Source organism: Panicum virgatum, chromosome 2N (genome assembly GCF_016808335.1).
Source record: "Panicum virgatum strain AP13 chromosome 2N, P.virgatum_v5, whole genome shotgun sequence".
NCBI lineage: Eukaryota > Viridiplantae > Streptophyta > Magnoliopsida > Poales > Poaceae > Panicum > Panicum virgatum.
Window position 1 is genome coordinate 15,373,376 of NC_053146.1, and position 17,530 is coordinate 15,390,905.

The 17,530-nt window shown below is 41.8% G+C and overlaps 1 protein-coding gene across 1 annotated transcript in view; it reads right to left on the reverse strand.

Moving 5' to 3' along the window:
* Positions 1-3,328, reverse strand: part of LOC120658127 (protein EXPORTIN 1A-like) — a 28,648-nt gene extending 25,320 nt beyond the window's left edge. Inside the window, exons 1-4 of the mRNA XM_039936341.1 lie at positions 2,994-3,328; positions 1,744-1,860; positions 1,303-1,404; positions 1,136-1,207 (exon numbers count right to left, since the gene is read on the reverse strand). Coding sequence (XP_039792275.1) covers positions 1,136-1,207; positions 1,303-1,404; positions 1,744-1,860; positions 2,994-3,092 — 390 coding nt within the window. The 5' untranslated portion in view covers positions 3,093-3,328. The remainder of the gene's footprint in view (positions 1-1,135; positions 1,208-1,302; positions 1,405-1,743; positions 1,861-2,993) is intronic.
* Positions 3,329-17,530: the final 14,202 nt, after the last annotated feature.

The window sequence follows — 17,530 nt, forward strand, 5'->3', positions numbered from 1 at the left end:
CGAAGGCGGCCTGCGCGACGTGCGCGGCGGACGTGACGACCTGTGCGGCGTGCGCGGCGGCGAGGGAGGCGGCAGCCCGCGCGGCCTGCGCGGCGGGCGCGACGGCGGCCTGCACGGTGTGTGTGGCGGGGGCGACAACGGCCTGCGCGGCGGGCGCGACGGCCTGCGCGGCGTGCACCCGCGCGGCCTGGGCGAGCTTGGCCTCGACGTGCATGGCCTCGAGGTCCTGCAGCATCTCCTGCGCGCGCTCGTAGGCCTTGAGGTGCGAGTCGGCGCCGCGTAGGTCGGCGACCGCAGCGAGGCGCACGGCGGCGGCGGCGGCGCCGCCAAGCACGCCCGCGCCTTGGGCTGCAGCAACAGCAGCGCGAAGGGCGGCGGTAGCGGCAGCGGCCCGGGCAGCGGCGGCAGCAGGGGAGGTGCTGGTGCTGCGAGCGCCCAGGGCAGCAGCCAGCTGGAGCGCCGCGAGCTGCTGGTGCTGCTGCGGCTCAAGGCAGCAGCCAGCAGGGGCGGCGGCGCCCTGCTGGTGCTGCTGCGGTAGCTGGGCGACTGCCGCGAGGGCAGAGGGCCCCAGGGCGGCGGATCTCGCGGCGGCGGCGGCCCCGGCCTCGGATCCGCGCCCCACGGCCCCCAGGGCGGCGGATCTCGCGGCGGTGGCGGCAGCACCGGCCGGCGCGGCGCCACCGGCCACGCCCCCTGCGCACGCCAGCATGGGCGGCGGCGGCTGGGGGCTGGACGGGCCGAAGCAGGGGCCAGGAGGGCGGCGCGGCTGGAGCAGAGGAAGAGGGAGGAAGAGAGGGAAGGGAAGGAGGAGGAAGAGAGGGAAGGGAAGGAGGAGAGAGGGGGTGGCGCCGGCGGCCAGCCATGGCGGCGGCGGCGAGGAAGAGGAGAGGAAGAAGAGATCTAAGCTAGTGATACCATGATGGAGAGAATAATAGCTTGTATTCCTCCAAACTCTAGAAGGGTGGGATATATAGATCCTATACATTGGCCTCTATACATGGGCTCACATATACACCGACAATAAGAAACATATATCTAGAGTGCCTTGAGACCATGATAATTCTTGCTAACAAATCTGCATACTTCGACAAAAGAAAAAGGAGCTTCAGAATAGAATCAAAACAGTTTAGCCTACCTGCACCAGGATAATGTTGAGCTTATTTACATAAAGCTTCTCTTGTCGAAAGGAAACATCATTTCCTGATAGCTAGTGGAAAGTGAAAATAAAAAAACAAAATGAAGTCAGATAGAATCAGCTTTACAAACCACAAAAGATGATCAGGTTGACATGTTGATCATTACCTGAACAATGACATCAGATATATCAGATATATAATTCTTTATGCCATCACGCTGTTCAACTGGCAAAGCATTCCATTTATATTTGATAACATTTTCAAGTACCTAAAACATGGGATTAGGATCAAATGTAAATTAGCGTTCAGCAAGGAAACTAATAACTGTATTGAATTAGGGGTTTTTCCTAATAAAATAAAGAATATCCCTATTGAACATAAGTCACAACGACAGAAATTATATATAATCAAGGGCACATCTAATAGGTTTCCTCAGTGATTGTATCCAGCTTGTTCCCGATGACAAATTCCCGATAGTAGCAATTTCTGATGACAAATTTGAGCATGAACTCAGTAACCAGTATTTCAAAGGATGAGTCTCTGTGCAGTTTCAAATTATTTAATGTTTACAATGTCACGTACAAAAACATCTCAAATCAAAACTTACTTGGAGAGCAAAGAACTTGGTATTCAAATTTTGAGAGTTCTGCAGAATGTGAACCACTTGTAGCCACATATCTGGATTATTCTGCAGCTCCCGCAAGATCTGATCTGCAGCATGCCTCTGAAACACAGCAGCAGCACATATAAAAATGGCCAAGGTTACCTCACACAGGAAAATAATAGAAGCTTGTCAAATGCTTGGCCATAAAATGAATTTAATAATGCCCAAAGAAATATTCCTACAGTTTGGCTTTTATTGCTTTTGCCAGTTAGAAAGCAAGCATATAAACAGTTTTATCTAACAGTACTATTAGACTCAGCTGTCAATAATGCAAGCAACATGCTGTAAACCAGTAACTGTATAAGAAAAAAGAAATGCTTCAGGCTGAATTAAAATGTGTAACATTACACATGCCACAGCGCATATGATGCAACTATCCTGTCAACCAAAATGATGTTGGAGGAACACAATAAATTGCTAGAAAATACTTAAGATAGCTATTGCTGGTAGGTACGCAAAAATCAATTTAGATTTCGCTGATGATCCAGACATCATACACTTTCCACTGTGCTAATATAGACTGACAATTGGTGATCCAGCAGTCTGCACCACTATAGAACCACAGCTTATATGCTTCTGATGCATTGAAAGAACAAATTGCGCTAGAATGCGGTATTGGGCAATATTTTGAGAGTATTTGCTTCATCATGTCATCATGTCAGCTGTCGTATATGGACCATTCGTTATTCAGTTACAGTTCAATCCTTGAATACAAATGTTGTTCTGTAACATTGTTGATGGTCCAAATTTTACAATTATACAATTGAAGTGTTGGACATGTACAAGTTGCACGAAATCCAATACCGGATTCAGAAGCATTTTGTAGACTCCTTATTTTTTGGTGGAGCATTTTGTGGACTTCAATGCAACCAAGCAAGGTAATCATCATATCAGAACCACACTGACAAATGACAAACCTATCCACCCGATCAACGCAGATGCGTCGACTCAGGGGCGGCAGCGGCCAGGCCCCTTCCGCTGAGGCGCGATCACCACCGAAACACGGGCCAAAAGAAACAAACCAAACGTCCACACCCCAGCGAGCCATTCACCATTCACCGCCAAAACCCTAGACCCCGCCCGCTCCCATCAACCGGCCGCCGAAGGCCGGACATCCCCGAACCCCGAAACAAACCCCCCGGGCACCCCGTGACGACCGCAGCATCCAACGGGTTCAGGGGGGGTGCGGTTACCTCATCACTGGAGCCTGTGCCGTAGAACGCCGCGACGGTGGCGTCGAGCAGCGGCACGTCGATGGGCCGGCTCAGATCCCGCAGCTTCTCCGCCGCCATGGCGCCCGCGGCGGTGAGGTCGGGGCGAGAAGCTCAGCGGTGGACTCGTGAGGCCCGAGAAGGTCGGAGAAGGCCCCGAGGCGGTGGAGCGGCGGGGCGATGCGGCCCAGGAGGGGATTCCGGGTGGGGGTGCGGACGGATTCGAGAAGGGATTTTGAATTGTTTCGCCGGAGCCGCGGGGTTTAAGCGGAGAGCGGGGGAGGAGGCAAAGCCTTCGGTGAAAGGTTGCTGGGATTCACGCGAACTCGGGAGAAACTTGCACGCCAGCCCTTCGCCAATAATATAATCGTGGACGGGTACCTGTGATGGAGAACAACGAGGGTGATCTTGTAATTACTAGAAAACTGGCGCGGCAAAGCCGCGCCTTCGGCTGAGTTGAGCTTGTGGTTTACTATGGGACACAATAACGTTTCAAATGTGAATCGAGATCTTTTTTTTAACCAGGGATATACTCCATCCGTCCCAAAAACAAGTTATTTTAGCATTCAAAATTTGTCCCAAAAAACAAATCATCTTATCCAATTTAAAAAGTGCATGTGCATATAAAAATAAATTAATCTCAAAATTTGTTTAATTTGTTAATTCATATATTCTGAGTGCCTGCAAATAGTACATGATATCAAGTTACATATTTAATACAAAATTGTGGTTCATATAAATTGAACCTTCAAAGGTTATAATTTGTGCACAAAAAAGCAGTGTTCTAAAAAACATTTTTAAATGTCATTTAATCTTGATTAAACGTTGAACGGTGGCCAAGCGTTGCGTTTAATCACAGTGTCGTTTAATCACAATACACGTTTAATCATGTTCAATCTACGTTTAATCACAAAAAATTCTAAACCATAGGCAAGCGTTCGCCTAGCGTCTAGCGTTTTTTAGAACCTTGCAAAAAAGAAGAGGGAAAGTATATTAGAAGTAGTATGCAAGGTGGCAACGAAATCTCGTGACCAATCTCTTGCCATATTCAGCCTAGATGTTGGTTGAAGATCATGACCATAGCTCTAAACTATTGAAGAAAGTTAGTTGCTAGTTATTGCCTGTAGAAGTTCAGATTCCTTGTGCTGCTGTAGGTTTGAGTCGTCCATCATGATTCATAGTTATCTTTAATTTGTGAATTGTAGTTGCTCCTGGAGAAACATAACAACAATAAAAGAGGTTAAATGATTTAGATGCACGTTTTAATTCACGGTTGTTGTGAAGAAAGTGTTACTATTAGAAGCATATTTCTAATATAACAGGTCTCACTCAATTTGCATATCAGGGCAATACTATTTTGGAACTGATCAACAAAGGTGGAAATAGGAAAATTAGAGTAGGAATCACAAGTATTGTGGATGGAAAAAGGTACATAATGTGGGGAATTCAATAATAAGGTACATACTGTAGCTAAATTGTCTAAATTATAAACATCTCTGAAATGATGTGCATGTGGATGCCTAGGTTCCCTGAATGAACCTCAAAAGCAGCTAAAAACTCCGATGGCTATTGATAGAATTTTTCATCAGACTACTTTTCTCAAAATCAGTAGTTAGTAGAAAAATGGATGCCTAATATTACGATTACAATGCTTGCAACTGTATATAAGACTTTCACTAAGTACCAAAAACATAATTAAGTTTGGTACTGTTTTTTATAAACTATTTTGGTTGCTGGAATACCTTGATTTAAGACTGTTATACCAAATGAGTTCAAGGTGTTTACTATCTTTCTTCATTAGCATTTGAATGGTTCATCCGTTCCATTTATGTGGCTGGAACAGAGTTTAACGAAAAAGATAACAGGGGTAAAGCAATGAGCAAAATGGTGCGGCTAGTAATACGTGGCTAATAGTTTCATTGTATATCCACGGCCTATAGAGAATAAAGCTTAAGAATCAACAGAAATTTCAGCAACGCCTACACGTACCACATGAAAGATAACTGACCAAATTCTTTTTATATTCGGTGTCACGTTCCAGGATCAAGGCCACATCGCAGCTCCTAGCAGCCAGCTCCCCAACACGCGTGCCTTCACCTCCTCTTGTCTCCCGCTCTTCTGCACTCATGTCATACCTAGAGTTAGTACTAAAATACATGTGCTGCAATTTGAAATTAAATTTATTTCAAGTATGTCCTTATATACAATACTTTTGGTGATTGCTCCACATGTTCCATCTTGATTTTCTATCAATATTTTCAGTCCAGTTTTATTTTTAACTCGTGAGATTGCAACATATAGTTGTCCATGTGTGAATACTGGTTAAGTATAGTCCTACATTTGATAAAATCTGCTCTTGCCTTTTTTTATTTATAGTCATGGAGTACCAAACTTCATTGGAAATTGGCCTTGACATAATGTGAATGGCCAACGACATCCTCGTGTTGTTAGATTTATCCTAGCTATATATGTCGTTTCTCTAGTATATGTCCCTGTTATTATTATAGCTTCTATAACATTGTCTCCTAAGTTAGTTACTATTAGTCTTGTCCTATTGCATAGCCCTATATTCTGATTCAGATTTTTTAGGAGCATTATTAGAACACCAAATTTGAGTTTTAATCTGTGAGTTGGAAAATTATTTTCTGTTAGAGTATTAAAATATTCTAGAGGATATAGTATGTCAGCATCATTGTATGTATCTTGTATCTGCACTAAAATATTCTTTTTCTGTACTTGGTATTAAGTTAAGCATATGCTCATTGATTTCATCAACAATCTCGTTAGTCATTGCTTGAATTTCTCTGTCTTTAAGATACTATGGCTTTTGAAAGTTTGTTTTAAAATCTTGGTATGTGAATTGAACGAATGCTTCGATTTTATTCCTTGTAGTATGTATCAACAGATCTTCTGGTATTTGGACCATAATGCAATCTGGATCCGAGTCATCATCAATACTGTTGCATTCATGTTTGATAGTTCCATTTCCAATATCCAATATCCCATAATTAAAACTATTTAATTCTTTGTACTATGTACTTCCTGGGTCAATTTTTTGAAGTCGCATATTTTCAAACACATGGAGCCTTTTAACATGGTTCCAAAGATATTATCTAAATATTGAGGCACTTATGATTTGTGATTTTGATCCATTTTCGATAACAGGTCATATCTGTTTGGGGTCTCCTCTAAGTACAATAATCTTCCCTCCAAATGGTATATCCAATGCTTTTGTAGCTTTTTCTGATAATATATCTCTTAGTGATTATATCTCTTAGTGATCTATCAAGAGCTCAAACATTGTTGATTTGTCATCAATGCTTCATCCCATATTATGAGGGCAGTTTGTGTAAGTAGTTCATCAAGTTTGGTTCCACATTTTATATCACATATTGACAATTCATGTATATCTACTGGAATTCAAAATCTTGAATGGGTTGTACGTCCATTTGGAAGTAACAAGGATACCACACCTGATGATGCAATTGTTAGAACAATTTTTCTTTACCCTCTTAGGTATCTAACCACAATGTTCCATAAAAATATTTTACCAGTTCCTCAATGCCTAGACATAAAGAAGAAATTTGGTTCATTATTTATAAAACTATTTACTATATTGTGAAAAGCATTCTTTTGTTCTTTATTTAGTTGTTGGTATAGTTTGTTTGCTTCTTCTTCTTCTAGATTTTTTATATTGTAATTTAATTCTTGTTCAACAAGTTGATCGGTCTCATTTGATCTATACTGATTTGATTTTTGAAGTAGGTTGTAGTTATTTATGTTGAACCCATTCTTATAGAAGATATGTTCCAATTATTCAAGCAATAAGTGAAGCTCCTCACATAAGTAGAGACTAAATGTGATACAAATATCAGTTTCGGGATGCTGATAACATAATAATTCAACAGACAGTTCAGTCGTCATACAACCTTCGTGGAGGTGGGCACTCGATACACACGATAATAAGAATTAAAAAGGTCACAACAATACTCCAAAGCACAACCAGGACGAGGTCTAGATCAGACTCAGAGTAACTCGCCAGCGCAAACATCCTGCAAAGGGCCAACACCACAGGTAACGTTGGGTGCAGAAGCGACAACCTACTCGACGTCTTCAATAATGAAGTGCAGGTCTTCCTCTAAAAAAACAATAAAATAGGGGTGAGTACAAAAGTACTCAACAATTCTAACCTCCTTCATAGAGGGGGATATCAAGGCATATGAACAGGACATAACAAGGAGAAGGCTAAGGTTCATTTGCAATAAAGTTAGGTTTTACACATGCAAGGGTTGATTTTAGAAAAAAAAAATTCTCAAAGCAATTCTTTAGTAACCGAGTAATAAGTGGGGTTGATCCTACATAAAGAATCCAAGTTTTAAATGCTATCAGACTGCTCATTTGCTGTAGCACACGGCACAACTATCGGACACCTTCCGAAACAACTCACACCATAAAACCATCCCTCCCAAGAAGAAAATCTAGTTATGTGATCAAACTGTAACTCGCCCAGTACCGTGGGCACGACTATTCGAATAGGTTTTAACTCTGTAGAGATGTACACTTTCCCCACAAGTAGGGTATCGCGGCATGATCACCTTATTGTCAATGCAGATCCTAACAAAGACATTACCTACCTTAGCTAGACCTGACAAGCCAACACGGGATCCATCAAGGGGCCGTCGACCTACCAGTGAGGTCCAACCGGGGCATAAGTCACCTAGATCTTATATTATCTCCTTGATCACTCATTGCTCACCAGCTCTCCTGATGACTAACAAGCTAGCTAGTGGGATTTATGCTAAGCCGTTGCCACACACAACGGTTGAATGATTGTACGATAATTGAGTTAGGCAAGATGATACATCAACTCGGTCCTTAATTGTGACAAGATGGATATCTCCCAATCTTGCTCAACCACTAAGATACGAGCCCATCCTGGCATTTCGCATAAGAAACACCCATCCATCTCATCTAAACATATCTTTCTTTTATCTTCCAAAAATCTCACTTTTCCCTTTTAAATACTCACACTTGTGTATTTTCTTGTGGGGAATTTTAGTGAGTATGTGCAATATACTAGTTGTATAATGAAATGGTTAGGAATGAAGATCTTAGCTGAAATGTTTGAGACTCTTAGCATTTATGGATATATGAAATGAAGCTTGAGAAAACATTTGTATAGGCCCTTTTATGTTGTTCTTAGAATATTTCTTTGCAATCAAGCCTTCGTAATCTGTCGAGGCATTTTAGTAGTCTAGTCAACAATTTGGTGTTCGTGAAATGCTTCCAAGAGGCGCTGCTCCCACTTGAGATCGTGTTCCGCGAAGCTCTGGTCGATGCGAGCCTTCTGATCCGCAAATTGCTTCTGCATCTCCTCGAGAAGAAGCTTGGTCTCAGGATTCATGGCGCCAAATTTCTGCTGAAATCTGGTGAAGTGGTCGTGCGGAGGAAGAGGATCCAGGGTCGTAGTCTCTGATACCAGGTATTAGCTAGGATCTAGACGGGGATACGGCTAGCAGATCGAATCGAGGAAGATAGGGGAAGCAGGAGAATTGGGGCTGGCCGATGAGGACAGCTTGATAGAGTTTATTTGTTCTGTTTGTTTACATGATGATTCTCTCTCTCGCTCAACTCCTCTCTATATAGATAACCTGCGCCAGGCTCTCGTTTCTCCCGTGCTTAGGACCATGCTTCTCCCGTGACTCTGGTACTGGGCCGACGCAGACGCTCGCCACGGCGCAGCCCATCTTTAGGTGTTGTAGAACATTTGTGGAGTGGAGTTGATGGAGTGGAGTGACTGTTTTGGAAGTGGGGTGCTTCCAAACATGCTTTTAGTTCTAGCACTGGTCCTGGAAGATGGAAACATTTTTCAAAAAAATCTAACTAGCTGATGCTTAATCCTGATCCTCCAACGTAACAATCATGCTGCCATGCCCATGTTGGGAACGCGACGTGCCTGCGCGGTTGATCTCCACCTGGGACTAAGGCGTCAGGCATGGACTATAGGTGCGGCGCATTACGTCAGACCTCCCACTACAAGAAACCATTTAATCTGTGACGAATTCTGACGAAATTTTTTTAACGTTTTCAGAGATCGTCATGAATATGCAATATGGATATAAGGCCCATAACACAGTGACATTTTGTCGATTTCGTCATAAAGTAGCCCATAACATGTGACGTTTTAGCAAATCCGTCGTAAATAATTAATTTAGAATTATTGTCATATATCTAGCCCAAAGGGAGAAAAAAAATAGAAAAAGAAAATGAAGCACAAAAAAATAGAAAAAGAAAATGAAGCACAAAAAAGGTGCTCGTCTCGGCGCCTTTGAACAGCAAACCTCAAACTTGAGATGTTTGAGACATACCACCACATCAAACAACCTTTTATGCTCAAAACTAGTTTTAAGTCTTTTTATTATATTTTTTGCTTAAAACTGATTTTAGATCTTATTTATATTTTTTTGGGTCGACTCGCATGTCCCCCGGCGGCCCTCCCGCCCGCCCGAGATGGTTGGGCCCAAAAAGGGCGGACAAAAACCTCAAACTTGAGATGTTTGAGACATACCACCACATCAAACAACCTTTTATGCTCAAAACTAGTTTTATGTCTTTTTATTATATTTTTTGCTCAAAACTGATTTTAGATCTTATTTATATTTTTTTGGGTCGACTCGCATGTCCCCCGGCAGCCCTCCCGCCCGCCCGAGATGGTTGGGCCCAAAAAGGGTGGACAAAATCATTGGGCAAAAAAGGCGGACAGCCCTCCCGCCCGCCCGAGATGGTTGGGCCCAAAAAGGGTGGACAAAATCGTTGGGCAAAAAAGGTGGACGGGGTTTGAACCGCAACCTTAGGGAAGGAGGGCTTGCGCCTTACCACTATACTACTCGATCATTTCTGTTTTGTGTAGGAAGATCAAGGTTTATATAATAATAATGGAAGGTCCTTAGTATACTTGATCCGCATCGAGTTCCCAATCGACTGGATCCGCATCGAGTTCCCCTTACTGCTGAACGCCGTGGACCTCCTGCTGCGGCGCCGTCGACGGCGCCTCCACCCCCACCGTCCCATCCTGTACCGCTCTCGCCCACTAGTACCACGCCATTGACCCCGGCCCGCCACTACCTCATCCCGGACTGCCGGCGCCCGCCATTGCAGGCATGCCGCGCAGCCCCGCCATTGCCGACTCCTCCCTCACGGCCGTGGGAGCACGACATCGACGGCATCAACTCCGGCTGTGAGGCAAACCTTGTCCCCAACCTAGACAACGGCCACCAGTCAGCAAGGTATTTGTCTATAATCTTCTTTGTTTACCGTGATTTTTTTTGAATTGGTACAAACTTGTTCATTTTTGTTATTCTGTTATGCTTGAATAGATGGATCGATCTTGGGTGCATAGCAAATTGTTTTCTCCCGAGCACATCGATGGTGTGAAAGAATTTATGAGCTTCATTCGTGAAAAATTCAGTGGTAAGGTTGAGATTCTGTGCCCATGTGGTAGATGCCTTAATCAGAAGTATCAATGTCAAGCTATAGTGAAGAAGCACATATTGATTAATGGAATGGACAGTAGTTATACTCGATGGATTCATCATGGAGAGAACTCGGATGAAGATGTTATTAATGATCCTATTGATGTTCATGACATAGATATGACAGATGATGACAACTATGGTGTTGATCCTTTAGAAGCGGTTTTAAGCGACCTAAACACTGCTGAAGAACAAACAAGACATGATGGAGAAAATCTGGAAGCTGATGCAGAACCTGATGAACAAGATTCATTTTTCAAAATAGCCATGAGAGAGGCAAAGCGTCAACTTTATCCTGATTGTACAAAATTCCCAAGGTTCTCTTTTGTGGTAAAACTGCTCCATATGAAGTCATTATATAGGATAAGCAATTCTGCTTTTTCTGCAGTAATGAAGCTATTGGCTGAAGCATTTCCGAAATGGAATACACTCCCAAAATCATATAATGAAGCAAAGAGTCTTCTAAAGGAATTAGGCATTGGATATGAATCAATACATGTGTGCTCCAATAATTGTGCACTATTCACGAAGAAATATGCCAAGCTTGACAATTGTCCTGTTTGTGGTCTGTCAAGATGGAAGGACCCAGAAAGAAAGAAGATACCACAAAAAGTATTGCGGCATTTTCCACTAGCACCTAGGTTAAAAAGGATGTTTGCAACCAAAGAAGCATCAGAGGAAGCACAATGGCACAAGTTAAAGCGGCAGCCCAGTGAGAAGGAAATGTGCCACCCAGCTGACGGCGAGGCATGGAAACATTTCGATGAAGTATATTCAGATTTTGCGGAAGATGCAAGAAATCTTAGACTTGGACTTGCTACTGATGGGTTCAATCCTTTTTCAGAACAGAACTCAAGATACAGCATGTGGCTTGTATTTGTTGTGCCATACAACCTTCCACCCTGGGCATGCATGCAGGAGTCAAACTTCATGATGGCTTTACTTATTCCAGGACCTAAATCACCTGGGAAGGACTTTGATATATTTTTAGAGCCTCTTATAGAAGATTTACTTGATCTTTGGAAGGGTGTGCGAACTTTTGATGCTAGAACTCACAAGACATTTAGCCTACATGCTGCAGTTTTGTGGTGCATCCATGACTACCCAGCTTTGAGTACTCTTTCAGGGCGTACCACAAAAGGTTATTTTGCATGTACTCATTGTGACAAGAACCCTCTTTCATACAACCTTAGGAGCAAAATTGGGTATATTGGGTATTTTCGATTCCTCCCAAAAGGACATCGTTTGTGGAGAAACAATGAGTTTGTTAGACTTCATGAAAGCAATGAGCAACCAAGTCAATTCACTATAGAAGAGCTGCTGGCTGAACTAGAGAAAGTTGATCCGAAATGGAATTTTAATTTAACGTTGCTGCCTAGCTAAAGGCTGCACCCTGGAGACACATTGTCCCTTGGCGAGTCGTGACGGGCGGTGCACTGCACAACCCGGTCATTAGCAGCAGTCCACAGTCCAGCACCACGGGACGGGGGCGGCTTCGCCTTGTCACGTGCCAAACGTGGGCACAATACCCCTATAACTCTCTCTCTCTCTCTCTCTCTCTATATATATATATATATATATATATATATATATATATATATATATATATATATATTAATTATAAACCAAGTTAGCTAGGGTCGATAGTTTTATATATATTGTAACATCATCGATATAATTAAATTATCAGTTTGACACATCTTATATTGTGACAACATAGAAATAAATAAATTATCAGTTTTTTGTCAGAGTGATGGTAATAATAGGCCACCACTATCGTTGGATATATATAGTAACAACATCACTGAAGACCTCGGTCCAGCACAAATTTTAGAGGTCCAATTCAAGTACTTTATTGAGAGGTCCAATTCAAGTACTTCTGAGAGTATTATTTTGTCTTATTCCTCCGTTAATATAGGTTGTTGTTTTCTTTTTTCTTTAAAGCCAGGTTTTTTTTACCATCATTTAAGTCTCCCAAAATAAATCATTTATATCTACAAAACATTGTTTAGAATCATTTGAAATGTAGTGATTTCAATTGCAAAAAATTTATACATTTGACTCTTTAACTAACTGTTGATGAAAAATATAAGTTTTCACTTTTTCTAAGCAAAGCCAAGTATGTCCTGATTTCGAATGAGGGAGCAGAGGGAATAATCTAGTGTAGGGAACTACTTAGAGTGGTGGTTAATTTACAAGTGCTTCCAACACTTTTATTTGCAGAAGTTTCATAGATACACACTTAGATGCATGTGAGTGGTGTGTACGTGCACAGACGCGACCTTGTGAAAATGGAAACATGTATTTTGGTTTTTGCTGCGAGAATGACCAGCACGTTAATTTCCCATTCTCCAAAGGCGGTGGGCATAACTGGGCAAAAATAATCCCTGATCCCTTGTAGGTGGCAGCGGGCTGTGGGATGCACCATACTCCTCCAGTCCTCCTAGTAGCTTTACTCCGTAGATCGATCGACTCCGGACTTCAGCCAGGTTAACTTTAAGATTCGTGCACAAAGAGTGAACCGATATTCATGACTTATTGGCTCGATTTGTTTGTTTCAGCTTATAGCCGATTTTAAAGTCTTGATTTGAGAAATCCAAAAGTCATATGACTTTTAGAATCCAGAATCGAGAATCCAAAATCAGCTAGATTCTCGATTCTTGATCATGGGAGTCATCCGACCTTGCAGCCATGCTCTCATGTGAAGATGAATTAGCATAACCCTTGTTGGTTTTAGTGGCTTCAATATTACTCTACAAACATGATGGTTGCATGTTGTAATTAACCATGATAGTTTCAAAACAATTAACAAGATCTTACATTTGATAGTTGTGGATAAAATACTAAATGAATTAGACACTGCATCACCTGCACAGTAGTTTTGGGAGGCTGAGCATTAGCACTGGATACTTCATGGTTGTCATTAGAATCATGCTCATCACTATCATTAGAATCAGACTGGTTATCATTGTCACGCACTCTTTCAACCTAAAAAATAGGGCACATCACTTAAAAAATAAGAATAAAGACAGAACACATGAAATATGGCACATAGCGCATAAATATATCTCAGTCATCTCTTCCAAAGGAAAAACATGGCACAGGTGCTTACATTATCATTTTTTGATGCCACCATTTTGGTTATCCAATCCTCTCCAGGAAACTTTTGTTTCAAGAATGCATCTATGCGGTCCACCTTATCACTCATGTGTTCCATCTGATTTTTCAGTCCTTTTATTTCGGAGTGATTGACTTCATTCACAGATTGCCCGATAAAAGCTAGACCTTGAGAGACCTTTACGTGGCTCCAATACTTATCATCATAGTACCCACGTGGTTTTGATTCCTTAGCAATGACATTATCAAACACCTCATCATAATCTTCAGCTGAAATATTGCCATTGTTCTGCTCTTTCCGTTTTGCTAGTTCTTCAAAAGAGGTATCCTGTTGAACATGAGGACATTGTGCATGAGCCCCACATTTTGATATGCATGCTTTGAAAACAAAAATGCTAGAGCGCCCTAAAGAAGAGTTAATGGGGATAGCAAGACATAGCAGCAGCCAGAAGCCAAGGCAGCCTATAAATTAGATGGCTAATGCGAGTTTGCAGGACTATGGGGAGGCATGTGTGTAGTAACTGGTCAATTAATAGTTTGTGCTATCTTTAGTAATCCGTCTTGAAATGAGCATATGCAGAGGCATTAAATTATAAAATTAATTTTAGATTCAATGCAGATAATAAGAAAGGAAAAATACAATTACTATCTACACATTGCGATTAGCATATCTGCCATCCTTTTTCATATGAGCTTTATCCCATAACTCAATCCTGTGGACCCTTCCTTTCTTTTGTTCTTCATACAAAACATGGTAAGATGAAGTTCCAATAATGTCAATTAGAAGACCCTCTTAAATTGTCATATAACAACAAAATTTACAAGAGAGCAGGTATCACCATCTCCTTTTTCAGCCTAGCATGGCTTTTTCTTCCAGTTGTGTGTGGATTCTTCTGTTCATTTGCGCACCGAGAGTTCTTTGCACATAATCGCTGCAAATATAGTAAACTGAATCTGTAATTTCTATATCACATGTATTGGAACACAATATAAATGGTAGATATTGAGGCTCACCATATGTTTTTCTTCACACCATATTCCAACAAAAGCACTCCATTGATGTTCATTGACATCTTCTGGCTTATCTTTCATTATTTCATCCAGGGACCTTTCTTGTGGATTGAAGTATTGTTTCCTCAACTTAGATTTGAATGCTCTCCATCTGTTGTTAACAGTTCGTAGGATCTAGTCCCTCGTAAGTTGTATTGTTTCAGCAGGATAGATAAATTTCTCCTTCAATAGAAATAGCAAACTGTTAGCACGTAGCACTCATATCAAACATAAGAATCACATTGGCAATAGGGATTTACCTCAACATCTCTAATTATGCTCTACTTATAACCATGGAATAGTTTACTGTCCCATCTTTCAATGTGCAATGGTGCAAAGTTTGGTTTCATTGCCAGGTCTCCAAGGTACTGACCAAAAATAGAAGCTGATCTTTCATTTGGCACCCCATTTTCATCAGTCCCCACCATTACCTTTCCTCCACGTGACCACAACAAATCTGAAACTCTGAAATCCCCTAGAATTTGTCGCACCTCTCCATTTGGCCCTAATGCATGGAACATAATATGATCCTTAAATGTTAAACATCAAGGAAAGATAGTTGTGTGCAACAAAATATGTCAAACTTACATATCATCTTAATAGGCCTTGCAAGTTGCTTAGGCAACCCAGGTAAAGCATCATCAACCGCTGGAGGTCCCTGTAAATTGTCCTCGTTGACATGCTCATTGCAGGCATTATTCCCTTGCATGAGTACTGCAGCATCAAGGTTCAAGTTTCGAACTCGTTGAGGTCCTCTCGCCATAATTTCTTTGGTAAAGAAAAACAATAGGAATCAATAGTGGATTAATGATAGTAGAACTTGTGCCCTGCCAAAGGACTGTTAAACACCTTGGTTACAAAATTTCAATCATAACTAAGAACTGAAACCATATGAAATGTGTGCAACAAAACCAATTAAATCAAGTACTTCGTACACAACATTGCCACCATTGGTCTAATACCACAAAAAATACAAAAACTAGGTTTGCAAGTTGCAGGTCTAGGTCAACCGATGCACCATGTATTATTTATAATGGTGTATATATGGAGACAAATGAGCATCCAGCACACATAACTAAATAACTTCCCGTCCCGGTCTTTCATGGCCATAATTACTTCCCAAGTGAGCTAACAGATATGATAGATACAGCAACCACGGCAGAAATTTGGCCTAGAGAGAGAGAGATGTCTCGATCTATATGGTGACACAAATATCAGAGATTAATGGTTCAACTTCAAGAGATGGGATTCATGTGGAGGTGCAGCAGAAGTAAAGGATGAGGATGCAAAAAAGATCTAGAACAACTAACTAACTAGCCTATGATTAAGAAAACATCTAATTAATTCAATCTGAACTACGAAAGCAGACTCCTCAATCTAGGTAGGAGCACAGGTTGGGCCGAGGTGGGGATCGTTGTGCATGTGTTGTTCAGAGGTGGGGGTCACGCAGATATGGGCAGGGGATTGCCATCGCCTTGGCTCTAGGTCTCCTCTCCACGACTGCCCCAAGATCGCTCATGCGCACTGCATTCTACAAACCGTGATTGGACACATTGGGAATCTGTTCCAAAACCCTAGATTGATTTAACAGGAGAAGAGGAAAAGGAGAATCGAAATTGAGATCACCTGCGCATGGAGAAGATACAACCGGAGAAGGGAGTTCAGATCACCCTGGGCATGGAGAAGAGGAGAGAGCAGGATGCAGGAGGTGGGGTTTCGGGGAGATGGAGGGGTTCGTGGGATGAGATAAGGACTGTAAGTCAGATCCTTGTTCCCTCCCAAATTAAAAGCGGGAAGGAAAGAAAAATTGTGGCGGCAAATGAAAAAAACATATTCAGAAGAGAACTGATGGAGTGGTGGCTCGCGAGAAAAAAACAAAACACTAATGCTGCTGCTCTCCATTTACCATGAATTCTTTATTTTGTGAAAATGTATGCTTTTTTGAAAAGCTTTCCATCCTTTTATTATATACTACTCCCTCCATCCAAAATATATTTACATTTATAGTTTTTTCTAAAATCAAACTTTTTGAACTTTGACCAAAAAATATCTCTAAAAATAAAAGAATTATATAGAAAATGTTACATATTATGATAGTTGGTTTCATAATAAATCTACTAACATAATTTTTATATTATTAATCTGTATAATTACTTTGTTGCAGTCAAAGTTGAAAAGATTTGACTTTGAAAAAGTCTGAACGTAGCTATATTTTGGAATGAAGGGAGTAGGAAAATGCATGTGTGGCATGCACGTGTTTTGAAAAGGCATTGCCTGATTCTAAATTGTAAGAAATCCGGTCACCTATTAGTGAACACAAAAAAGTGTACTTTACCTTAAACAGTCTGAATTTACTATAATTTTCATGGTTGCGGCCTCTTCTCAGCCGTGAGGTCAACCATGGCAAGTGATTTCGGACGCGGGGCGCGGGGAGACGGGAGGCGCAAAGCACGCACAAGACGGGCGAGAGGCAAGGCCTGAGCCCGGTCGCTCTACGGTAATGGAAGAGGAAGCACCAGTGGAGTCGGAGCGCAAGCGCCGGCTGTCGTGGCGCCGGGGCGGTGGCGGGGAGAGGGGGGCGAGGTGAATATGACAAAGGATACTTGCATTATTCTCATAGTAGCAAGAAATACCACATGAGCACAATAACTAGTTTGAATGAGCATAAGAACTAGTTTGACTAAAAACAAAAGCTAAGGGATTAGGTTGACTGATGTGAAAGTTGGAAATAATAGAGTTAAGAACTAAAATATAGGGATGGATCGGAAACGCACCTTATTTTAACTTTTTTTTCTTTTATTAGTACACCATCAAGCTCTC